The sequence below is a fragment of the Salvelinus sp. IW2-2015 genome, linkage group LG1 (genome assembly GCF_002910315.2).
Source record: "Salvelinus sp. IW2-2015 linkage group LG1, ASM291031v2, whole genome shotgun sequence".
NCBI classification, from domain to species: Eukaryota; Metazoa; Chordata; class Actinopteri; order Salmoniformes; family Salmonidae; genus Salvelinus; species Salvelinus sp. IW2-2015.
Genome location: NC_036838.1, coordinates 29,935,962 through 29,948,077, shown reverse-complemented (window position 1 = coordinate 29,948,077; position 12,116 = coordinate 29,935,962). Strand labels below are relative to the sequence as shown.

The following is a 12,116-nucleotide window of genomic DNA, read 5'->3' as shown; positions in this document are numbered from 1 at the left end:
AAGTTATTTCCCTTTCTGTTCAGTTAAAACTAAGATTAGGTTAAAGGTTAGGCACATGAGTCCTTAATTTGACCAGTGGTGTAAAGTATTTAAGTAAAAAAATACTTTAAAGTACTACTTAAGTCGTTTTTTGGGGGTATCTGTACTTGACTATTTATATTTTTGACAACTTTTACTTTTACTTCATTGCATTCCTAATTAAATGTATTTACTTTTTACTCCATACATTTTCCCTAACACCCAGAAGAACTTGTTACATTTTCAATGCTTAGCAGAACAGAAATGGTCCAATTCACACACTTATCAAGAAAACATCCCTGGTCATCCTTACTGCTTCTGATCTGGCACACTCACTAAACACAAATGTTTTGTTTCTGAATGATGTCTGAGTGTTGGAGTGTGCCCCTGGCTATACATGAATTTAAAAAAACAAGAAAATGGTGCCATCTGTGTAGGAAATGTAAATGATTTATACTTTTACTTTTCATACTTAAGTATATTTAAACCCAAATACTTTTAGACTTTTACTCAAATACTTTTTACTGGGTGACTTTCACTTTTACTTGAGTCATTTCCTATTAAGGTATATTTACTTTTACTCAAGTATGACAATTGGGTACTTTGTCCACAATTGAATTTGACTAGCTTACTAGCACAGATCTGACTTGTAGGTCACTCTTTATGAGAGTGTCTGCTAAATGTGGGTGCAGGGGACTGAGAGCATGGTTTGTGGTGTCAGATCTCTTGCTGGAGAGAAGCTGTGCAGAGATAGAGGGCGGTTCCACATCTCCCCTATAATGAGAATGAAAGCGACTGACCCGTATAGGCTACAGCCAAACAGAGAGAACAAATAAGCGATAACCACACGCTGACATAGATGGCAATAGAGAAGAGTACACACAGACGTACTAACACACACACAGACAATATGGGGGAGTTGTGGGGGTTGATGGAATCCATATACGTTGTCACTCGTTCATTTTGATACATGTATTTGTGTGGCTTTACTTGAGCTAAAGCAACCACAAGGCTCCCACTCTCTCTCCGTTTGTGGGTGTTGTTTTGAGACTAACATCAGGGCCTTATTCAAAGAACCTTGCAGAGTGATGTACAGAAGAGGTGTCTGTACAGTATGTTCTATACAGCACATTTCTATCAGGACCACACCATGCTCATAGAAAGAGACATGCTACTCTGATCTGATAGAGGCAACAAGTGTAACAACTTTCTAATACAGTATTGAAAAGATGTAGCAGCTGCACCTTTTTATAGCATTTTCTTTTGAACTGCATTTATTTATCTTGACACATGAACTACCATTTACCATTCTCTCTAACAGACATTAACACTCAGTAACCTCCATTGTAAATGTACMTAATACTCCTTCAGTAACCTTCATTTTATGTACATAATACCCCGGCCTGATACCCTGGTCTTCARGCAGTTTTCCTTTCTATCTAATGCATCATATTTCATAGGCTGATTGAAAATATGATGCAATAGATAAGCAGCAGGTGATGGCATTATCAATCTGGGTTTCACAAACTCGGTCCTGGGCCCCCTCCCCCTGGGTGCAAGTTGTTTTTTCCCCCTAGTACTACACAGTCGATTCAAATCACCAACTCATCATCAAGCTTTGATTATTTGAATCAGCTGTGTAGTGTTAGGGGGGAAAACAAGCCTGCCCCTAGGGGGGGGGGGCTAGGACCGAGCTTGGGAAACCCTGATCTAGAGATCCACCAGAATAACTTGTTCAAGTGTCAAAACACATTGATATCYTATTCAATGTAAACACATGAGATCAACCACAACAACCTTCTGAATAAATATTTTTCCCAGTGTCTTTATGAAAGCAAAAATATCGACATATTATTACAAATTGTTGGATTTACTTTTCTTTACAACAATTAATTCTACTGTATGTCAAGTCATATTACAGCTAAACAATAATACACAATGCTACTTTTAGTGTATTGCAACACACACCAGGTTAACTTATGAAGGGAATGAGAGAGTCAGAGACCGGTACAGTTATATGCAAATATGATACTGGCGATACATTCAGCGCTGTATGTCTGATTGTGGACAGGGTAAATTATTAATTTAAACGTTAAAGCAGTTGATGAGCTCTTTGCCAAGGCACGTTTTAACCCCCCACACAGCTTGTTTATCCCACCCACCACTAGCAAGAAAAATCTTCTAGGTTTCACCTGGCTGAGTTAGCTGATGCAACACACCCACACAGATCTCTGGTTACCCCACACAGGCCCTCAACCCTCCCACAATCTGTCTGCTCCTCCCAAACGTATTCCTGAGGAAGATGTTCTCTTTGTTCAGTCACCTGCAGCCCAGCCTTAAATCAGGGAGATTCCAAAGACTCTTCCAAGCAGCATTGTGTTTCAAGTCCATTGGTTTTCCATTTCAACCAAACTACATTCTCTCACCAACTTTGCTCTCTGCTTTTCTAAGGATTGATTGGTCATCCATCATCCAAACATTCTCTGGAGAATATGAAGTGAGATAATGAATGCACACAGAATGGGTTAGACAGAATCAGCTCTTTGAGAGGGACACGTACAGGATAAGTGAACTGTGTTGGCGTCTCCCTATGGTGAATAATACTGCAAAGATGTCTGGGAACACCACCAAGGCTGCTGCTGGGATAACAGGATAGTATCTTCCTCCATGCCTCTCGTCTTTGTGTGGAGTTGTGTGGGGAAAAACAAATACAATACATGACATAGTGTTTTCAGAACCAAAACTTGAATGAAACTGTAGGACAATATATACTGTATATACAGGGACTTCAGAAAGTATTCACACCCCTTGACGTTTTCCACATTTTGTTGTGTTACAGCCTGAATTTAAAATTGATTACATGTAGTTTTTGTGTCACTGGCCTACACACAATACCCCATAATGTCAAAGAGGAATTATGTTTTTGGACATTTTTACAAAATAACTAAAAATGAAAATCTGAAATGTCTTGAGTCAATAAGTATTCAACCCCTTTGTTATGGCAAGCCTAAATATGTTCAGGAGAAAATAWTTAGCTTAACAAGTCACAGAACAAGTTGCATGGACTTGTGTGCAATAATATTGTTTAACATGCTTTTTGAATGACTACCTCATCTCTGTACCCTAAGGTCCCCTCAGTCGAGCAGTGAATTTCAAACACAAAGAGAATTTAGGCTTTCAAATGGCTTGCAAAGAAACCCATGTTAGTAATATGTAAAATAACAAAACAAACCGTTGAATATCCACTCCCCTTGAGCATGAGTGAGTAATTACAACTTTGGATGGTGTACATACATTTACATTTAAGTCATTTAGCAGCGCTCATCCAGAGACGACTTACAAAGGGCATGTAACTATGAATCCAGTGGAACAACCACTTTACAATAGTGCATCTAACTCTTTAAGAGGGGGGGGGGTTAGAAGGATTACTTTATCCTATCCTAGGTATTCCTTAAAGAGTGGGGTTTCAGGTGTCTCCGGAAGGTGGTGATTGACTCCGCTGACCTGGCGTCGTGAGGGAGTTTGTTCCACCATTGGGGTGCCAGAGCAGCGAACAGTTTTGACTGGGCTGAACGGGAACTGTACTTCCTCAGAGGTAGGGACGGAGCAGGCCAGAGGTGGATGAACGCAGTGCCCTTGTTTATCAATACACCCAGTCACTACAAAGTTACAGGCGCCTTAACTCAGTTGACGGTAAGGAAGGAATCCGCTCAGGGATTCACCATGAGGCCAATGGTGACTTTAAAACCATTACAGAGCCATTAATGGATTTGATAGGAGAAAACTGAAGATGGACCAGCAACATTGTAATTAATCCACAATAAATACGAACCAGTACAGAATAAAAATATTCCAAAACATGCATAATGTTCAATAAGCCAAAGAAATGTACTTTATGTCCTGAGTACAAAGTATGTTGAAGGAAAATCCAACACAACACATCACTAGTAAGCAAGTACCCAGATTTGTCAAGCATGTGGCGACATCATTAGGGTATGCTTGTCATCGGAAGGACTTGGAGTTGTTTAGGATTTAAATGAATAGAGCAAGCACAGGCAACATCCTGAAGGACATCGGTTCGGTCTGATCTTCCAACAGACTGGGAGACAAATTCACCTTTCAGCAGGACAATAACCTAAAATAAAGGCCAAATATTACATCGGAGTTGGTTACCAAGACTACATTGAATGTTCCTGAGTGGCCTAATAACAGTCACTTAAATCGGCCTAAAATCTATGTCAACAGAAAAAGTTTGTTTAGCAATGATCAACAACCTACTTGACAGAGCTTAAGACTAAGAATACATGTGCAAAAATACTGTGAGAAGCCTTAGAGCTTACCCAGAAAGACACAGCTGTAATAGCTTCCCAAGATGCTTCTACAAATCATTCACTCAGGCTCCAAGGCACTTAATCTTTTGTCTAACCCATTCACTCTCTGAAGGAACACATACACAATCCAAGTCTTCAATTGTTCTCAAGGCTTAAAAATACTTATTACCTGTCTCCTCCCCTTCATCTACCTGATTGAAGTGGATTAACGGTGACCGTGACATCAAGGATCATAGCTCACCTGATTCACCTGGTCTGTCTATGTCATGGAAAAGCAGGTTTTCCTAATATTTTGTACACTCAGTGTATAACCTCACACAATAGCACACAGACATCACCATGCAAATAATGTAAACTGCAAATAGTCACAGTGAAATTCTCTTTTCTCCACTAGAAGCGTGCTCTTAATCGATGTCCTTCACGGACGGTGAGCTAACATAAGCTAATGCGATTAGCATGAGTTTGTAACATGAACATTCCCAGGACAAGACATATCTGATATTGGCAGAAAGCTAAATTCTGTTCCTAGACTGCACTGACCAATTTACAGTAGCTATTACAGTGAAATAATACCATGCTATTGTTTGAGGAGAGTGCACAATTTTGAATATGAAAATGTATTATTAAACAAATTAGGCACATTTTGGCAGTCTTGATACAGAAATGCAATGGAATATTGGATCAGTCTAAAACTTTCACTGCTGCCACCTAGTKGCCAAAATCGAAATTGCACCTGGGCTGGAATAATACATTATGGCCTTTCTCTTGCATTTCAAAGATGATGGTATAAAAAAATACAAAAGAACGGTTGTTTTTTTCTTTGTATTATCTTTTACCAGATCTATTGTGTTATTTTCTCCTACATTCCTTTTACATTTCCAAAAATGTCAAAGTGTTTCCTTTCAAATGGTACCAAGAATATGCATATCCTTGCTTCAGGGCCTGACATACAGGCAGTTAGATTTGGGTATGTCATTTTAGGTGAAAATTGAAAAAAGGGGGTGGATCCTTAAGAGTTTTTTAACAACCTACACTCCGGTTCATCACTACATAACAAGTCTACTAACCGCTCTATATATCTCAAGAGGGATGGGTATTATAATGTAATGAGCTCAGACATGATGGGAGTCATGGATTATCCAATTTCTCACACATGCTTCTTCTTCTAAGYCTCCATCTCCTCAGGGTGTTGTGATGTTGACGGTGATGATGTGATTACTGACAGGGTAATCAGATACACCACTGTAGATGGAGTTGTAATCGTACCTCTCTACCCCGAGAGGGAGAGAAAGACTGGTGATGATACGAGGGGTGTAAACATTTGCAACTAAAACAGCAGTTTCTATTGGATAAATTCAGGTAGGTCCCTCCCCTTTCTGTTTCCTTCTGTTTAAGAAACATTTTGCAACAGAATCGTCTTAATGAATACACCACAGAGGGCTGCTGGTCTGGTTGAGTGTATTCTCTCCTCTGTACCAGGACAAGRTCACATCTKTCCGGTTMTTCACAGWKCACACAACTGAACAGCTGGAGCTTTAGAGGAATGAACCATTTGTTGAGATGGAGAAGGCTTGCCAGACTGACGTTCATGCTGCTATATTTTGTCATTAATGGTATGTTTCTTTTGTTTTTACTGATTTGCTGCACTAACTAAAATTGTATGTGGGAGATGGTAGATAAGTAGCCTAATGTTTTTATTTTTAAATGTTCAATGTTTTAATTAGTAACATTGGTCAAATTCAAAAATGCTAAATCATTTAAACAGTGCAACATTTACACTGTGTGTAGCCTATCACTAAGACTCATTCCAAAATAATATTCCTCCCTTTCCGGAGAGACGTCCTCCTGTATCCTGTCCAAGCATTAGACAAATACTTACAGTAAGGGATAGATACAGACAGAGACTAGTTTCTAAAAACAGAGCTCTTTAATGGAAAGAAAGAGTTGTAGGATATAAAAGTGTGTGATCTATACACCAACTACAGAGTATGCCAATACTTTATTGATTCATAAACTAATTTAGATGAGAGATTAATAATATTTTGGAAACAACAGGCTGATAACCTTTTATAGTTCTCTGAGACTGAGACTGTGGCTTGTCATTTGAAACTCATTTATGTTCTATTTGAATTTTGGCCAAATGACAGAAGTCACATGTTCACTGTGTTTAGGTTCACAATGTCTGCCCATTGATGTTTGAAAAGACTAATGACTATGGATGTGACAATAAAACATACACCTTTATGGACATGGCTTCATCCCCAAAATGAAGAAATTCTTTAATTAATGGATATCAATATCTAAAAGTCATTAGGTAAAATTAAACATTAAAACTCAGTGGCATTTAAGCTACTTTCAAGGGGGACATTAAACAGGAAATGTTTGTGGTTTCCTGTGATTATGTGGTCAGTGGCTGTCTGTCACATAGATGGATGGAAGAGCACGAGGCAGGTTGTTGGAACAGGCGATGTACTTTTTGACAAAGGTCATGGTCTGGTCACTAGTCAGCCCACCACAAATGTGATGTTCCTCTGTCATAGCGTGAGACAAAAAAGCTGTGGTTTTTTAGGGTGTAAAGTGTCTCGCTCTGAATGTCTAAAACCTGAGAATGAAGACGTTCAAGAGCAAGTAAGACCGTACTCTAATTGACCAAAAGTAATGTGGTCAGCAGTGGTGCTAAAGTACTTAATTAAAAATATACTTTAAAGTACATAGTTTAAGTATGTTTTTGGGTATCTGTACTTTACTTTACTATTTATTTTGGACAACTTTTACTTTACTCACACTACATTCCTAAAGAAAATATGTGTTACTTTTTACTCCATACATTTTCGCTAACACCCAAAAGTACTCGGTTACATTTCGAATGCTTAACAGGACAGGAAAATGGTCCAATTCAACGATTCATCCCTACTGCCTCTGATTTGGCAGACTCAATAAACACAAATGCTTCATTTGTAAATTATGTCTGAGTGTTGGAGTGTGCCCCTGAGTATCCGTAAATGAAAAAATATATATATATGTTCCGCATGGTTTGCCAGATAAATTATAAGGAGTTTGAAATTATTTATACTTTTACTTTTACTTTTGATACTTTAGCATATTTTAGAAATTACATTAACTTTTGATACTTAAGTATATTTAAAATCAAATACTTTTGGACTTTTACTCAAGTAGTATTTTACTGGGTGACTTTCACTTTTACTTGAGACATTTTCCGTTAAGGTATCTTGGGTACTTTTTCCACCACTGGTGGTCACCTGCTCATCGAACAACTCATTCCAAGATCATGGGCATTCATATGGAGTTGGTCCCACCTTTGCTGCTATAACAGCCTCACCTCTACTGGGAAGGCTTTCCACTAGATTTTGGAACATTGCTGCGGGGACTTACCTCCATTCAGTTACAAGAGCATTAGTGAGGTTGGGCACTGATGTTGGTCAATTAGGCCTGGCTCGCAATTGGTGTTCCAATTCATCCCAAAGGTGTTTGATGGGGTTGTGGTCAGGGCTCTGTGCAGGCTCTGTGCAAGTTCTTCCATACCGATCTCGACAAACCATTTCTGTATGAACCCCACTTTGTGCATGGTGGCATTGTCATGCTGAAACAAGAAAGGGCCGTCCGAAACTGTGCCACAAAGTTGGAAGCACATAATCGTCTAGAAAGTAATTCTATTGTGTAGTGTAAGATTTCCCTTCACTGAAACTAAGGGGTCWAGATCGAACCATGAAAAACAGCCCAAGACCATTATTCCTCCTCCATCAAACTTTACAGTTGGCCTTATTAATTTGAGCAGGTAGCGTTCTCCTGGCATCCGCCAAACCCAGATTCATCCATCAGACTGCCAGATGGTGAAGCGTGATTTCCAATACTCAAGAGTCCAATGGTGGTGAGCTTTACTTTAATCCAGCTGACACTTCGCATTGCGCATGGTGATCTTAGGCTTGTGTGTGTGGCTGCTCGGCCATGGAAACCCATTTCATGAAGCTCCCGACGAACAGTTCTTGTGCTGACGTTGCTTCCAGAGGTAGTTTGGAACTCGGAAGTGAGTGTTGCAACCTAGGACAGACAATTTTTACACACTATTAGGCTAACGTTAACTAGCTGGCCTGGCACATCATTGCCAATGAAAGGAAGTTAGGCTAGCTAGCAAGCATTTTAGCCAGGCAGCCTCGAACAACATAAACTTAAAGTGTGTAGCCTACTATATGACCATTTCCAACATGAAAGAGGAGGACGTCATTGGCGTTTCTCTACAAGTAGGGTGAGTCAACATGTTTTTTCTACTTGCATGCAAGCACGCACACACACAGCAATCAGTASCATGGAYAACCACATTATATTTAGCTTACATGGATTGGACTAAATGTTTTTTTGTATATTTTAGTTTTCACTGTTTTAGACTAAGCATAGGTGATTAGATGATTTATGGAAGCTAAGTTGAAATGGTGATGAAAGAGTGGAGGCAGCGCACTGTTTTCTTTGCGACGTGTGGTAAACTCTGTGGTCTATTTTATCAATAAGTTGTTTAGTAGTCCGAAAAACTTGCTCTTGCACCATGCTGTAAGGTCATGCTAACTGTTTATTAAATGCATAATGGTACAATTGAATGTTTCTGGGTACACCTACTGGAGAGTTCTTCTTTGTCTACACCGATTCAGGCATCGTTCACACCACTCTTAAGCCTTAGCCTACCCAACCAATGTATTTCAGACTAAAAACTGGTGAAGTAGTAGCCTATAATCAAGGAAATACTCCACGTAAAAAATACCTTCATATACTCCTTGGTCTATTATTTCTTAATCTGACTTTGAAAGCTGTCCAGATAAAAATCAATTTATATAAATATTAGATGATGCTTACCCAGGACACTTGTCTAAATGATGGGAAAATCAATATATAACCACCCGCCTCAAGTCCACATCTAGCTTGTAGTGATGGGCATTATGGTCTTGACATGTATCATGAAATTAGCAAGCTAGCTAAACAATGAACTCATAAACCAACCATAAGCTTCAGTACAAACGGTTGGTATAGCTAGGCCACCATCCATGAAGTGTTGAATCTGCAGGTAGCTAAAAGGCTAACCAACTAGGTTCAATGTTAGCCAGCTAGCTAAACAATGGCTATAACTAGCATTCTCCTTTTGTTTTGTTGACTTTGAGTGCAGAGGTGAGTGCCCTTCACCTCCTCCCTGTAGGCTGTCTCGTTGTTGTAGGTAATCAAGCCACTACTGTTCTGCCAGCTGCAAAACATTATCTATGATTGAGTTGGAGGAGTTGCCATGACCTGACGTCAGTCATGGGTGAACATGGATACAGAGGGGCTTGAGCACTCACCCTTGTGGGACCCCAGTGTTTGAGGGTCAGCAAAGGGAGATGGTGTTTCTACCTCCACCACTTTTAGTGGCCCGTCAGAAAGCCAAGGGACCCAATTGCACAGGGCGGAGTTGAGATCCAGGGCCCATTTCCAGCTTTGATGATGAGCTTGGAGGGTACTATTGGTGTTGATGGCTGAAGCTGTTGGCAATGAACAGCATTCTTTACATAGGTATTTCTTTTGTCCAGATGGGATAGGGCCAGTGTGCAGGTGATGGCGATTGCGTCTGGTGACCTGGAGAGGGACTCTAACCCGGAAGGCTTATGAAATGCCGCCATTTTCATCCCACGGTTTCTGGTTAGGGTTAGGTTTTATACGTCAAGTTGGGTACGACATCTCCAATCACTTCTTTATAACACACTCACCGAGTCAGGGTATAGGTCATGTTGTTCTCTGAGGCTGACCGGAACATATTCCAGTCCGCGCGATCAAAACAATCTTGAAGCGTGGCTTCCGATTGGTCGGACCAGCATTGAATGGTTCTCGTCACTGGTACATCCTGTTTGAGTTTCTGCCTATAAGGCCTCAGAGCCTTGGATCATTACTGTTCTGTTATTATATAAATATTACATTTTTGGGGTTGTGTCCACGTACAATTGTTTCATGGTCTTGCTTCCACACATTTTAAGACGTTTGTTTGCCTTGCGCAGGGCTGCATRCCAAGAATTTGAWARGATCCACCTTGATTTCTTWGTATTTTTTGTTGCATAAAGTCTGCTCTTATGGCCTCTGTGTGCTCTTTTAAAACWTTTGCTTCACTGGCAATACCTTTTGCATTTTGGATTGCAAGGTTGCTGAGTTTGGGGCTTGTAAATGTATCCGTCTTAGTTTATTACAGCTGGATACAGTATRTGTTACAGCTGGTTTGCAGTTGGCTAGTTGTAGCTAGATGTTTTTGAATGTAAACAAAGCCTACCTCGATTGTTTTCTGTCTGAATTGTTTTCTCTTGCTTGTGTAAGTTTAGGTACTAGTTTCCCTGTCCTTTGTCCTGTCCTTTGTCCTTTTGATTGTCCTTTTTGTTATTTGTTAGCTAGCTAGGTTTTTTAGCTAACAGCAGGTAGCCAGTAGCTAGAAACTCTTAGCAACTCCATAACAACGTGTAAGCAACTGTTTACTCAACTGGATAGCTAACAAGCTATCTGGATAAAAGTTGTCTTCTGATGTTGTATTCTTAGTCCTTCTTTATCTTTCACTCACTTGTTTTTCTCAAATGTACTCTTCCTCGAAATCATTTGAAATATAATATCTAATACTAGATATTAGGAGCTCATCCTTTTACCAGCTGCTCTTGGAACTTGAAACAATAACTCATAACTGATGTTTTGAAATGATCTGTCATTTTCCATTGAGAAATATATTTCCCTACAAAAATCCTTGCAGTTGTGCAGTTGCACATGCTGTTTTATTATATGGCTACTGCAATAGCTGCGTCCAAAATAACATAGTTACAGTCACTTTTGTAACTGCAGGGTTAATGTTATATTATACTGTACAATTCAGTAATTGTGTAGTACAGGGGTAGACAACCCTGTTCCTGGAGTGCCGCAGGTACTACAGGATTTTGTTCCATCTAGGCACCACAYCTGACCAACTGAGCTAATTGATCAGTTCAGTTATTGCCTAAATTCAACACACCTGTCCTTCCAGGTTGGTTAAATGAAAAACATCAATTGCCTGCGTCACTCCAGGACCGTGGTTGCCCACCCCTGGTGTTGTGGTTATGTCCTAACTCTAGTTATTCTGCAGTCATACTGCAATTGCTGCATTCAAAATAACCATTATACAGCAAATACTGTAACTGCAGTTTCACAATTCAAATGAATTACAAGTTGATGGCATAGCCAATGTTTTGTTGCTAATTGTCAGTTTTACTGTTACAGTAGCCAGCTGCAGAAATAGCCCCTCAACTGTTGCACACATTTTTTTTAACTGCTTTTCTCATATCAAGTCGCTGTCTGAGTGTTGTCCTTTGTTACAATCCATATAGCGATGCTGAGAAGTATGTTTATCCTAAATGAACAAGACTTTGGTATGTGAGTATGTGTGGGTGAGACATTAACTCAGAAAGATATTAGGCTTATACCGTATGCATACTTWATATCAAGTGTCTGGAGTATGTACGCTGGAGGCTAGCTTCCTTGTGCTGAAGAACATGCAATACTAGGGAGGCTATCACCACAATGATCGTCACATCACCAATTTGCATAGTTCATTTGCTTAGAGAATGTGAAAACAATGTGGAACACTGCAAGAGTACTTTTCACGTACGAACAAATATTCTCTGTAATGTCTACCCGTGACTCTATAAATTCTCTACATTGCCATCAATATAAACCCGATATGGTCTTGAATTTCTTAAAGTGAAAGATGAAAATGCTCTGGGAAAG

The 12,116-nt window shown here is 39.7% G+C and overlaps 1 protein-coding gene across 7 annotated transcripts in view; it reads left to right on the top strand.

Moving 5' to 3' along the window:
* Positions 1-5,785: 5,785 nt before the first annotated feature.
* LOC111964465 (SLAM family member 5) overlaps positions 5,786-12,116 on the top strand; it is a 141,575-nt gene continuing 135,244 nt past the window's right edge. For all 7 annotated transcript variants that reach the window (XR_011479967.1, XR_011479968.1, XM_070443754.1 and 4 more), the window contains exon 1: positions 5,786-5,962. Coding sequence is in view for 5 of the 7 variants with exons in the window: in XM_070443754.1 (XP_070299855.1) it covers positions 5,893-5,962 (70 nt within the window). In the remaining 2 variants the exon portion in view is untranslated. The remainder of the gene's footprint in view (positions 5,963-12,116) is intronic.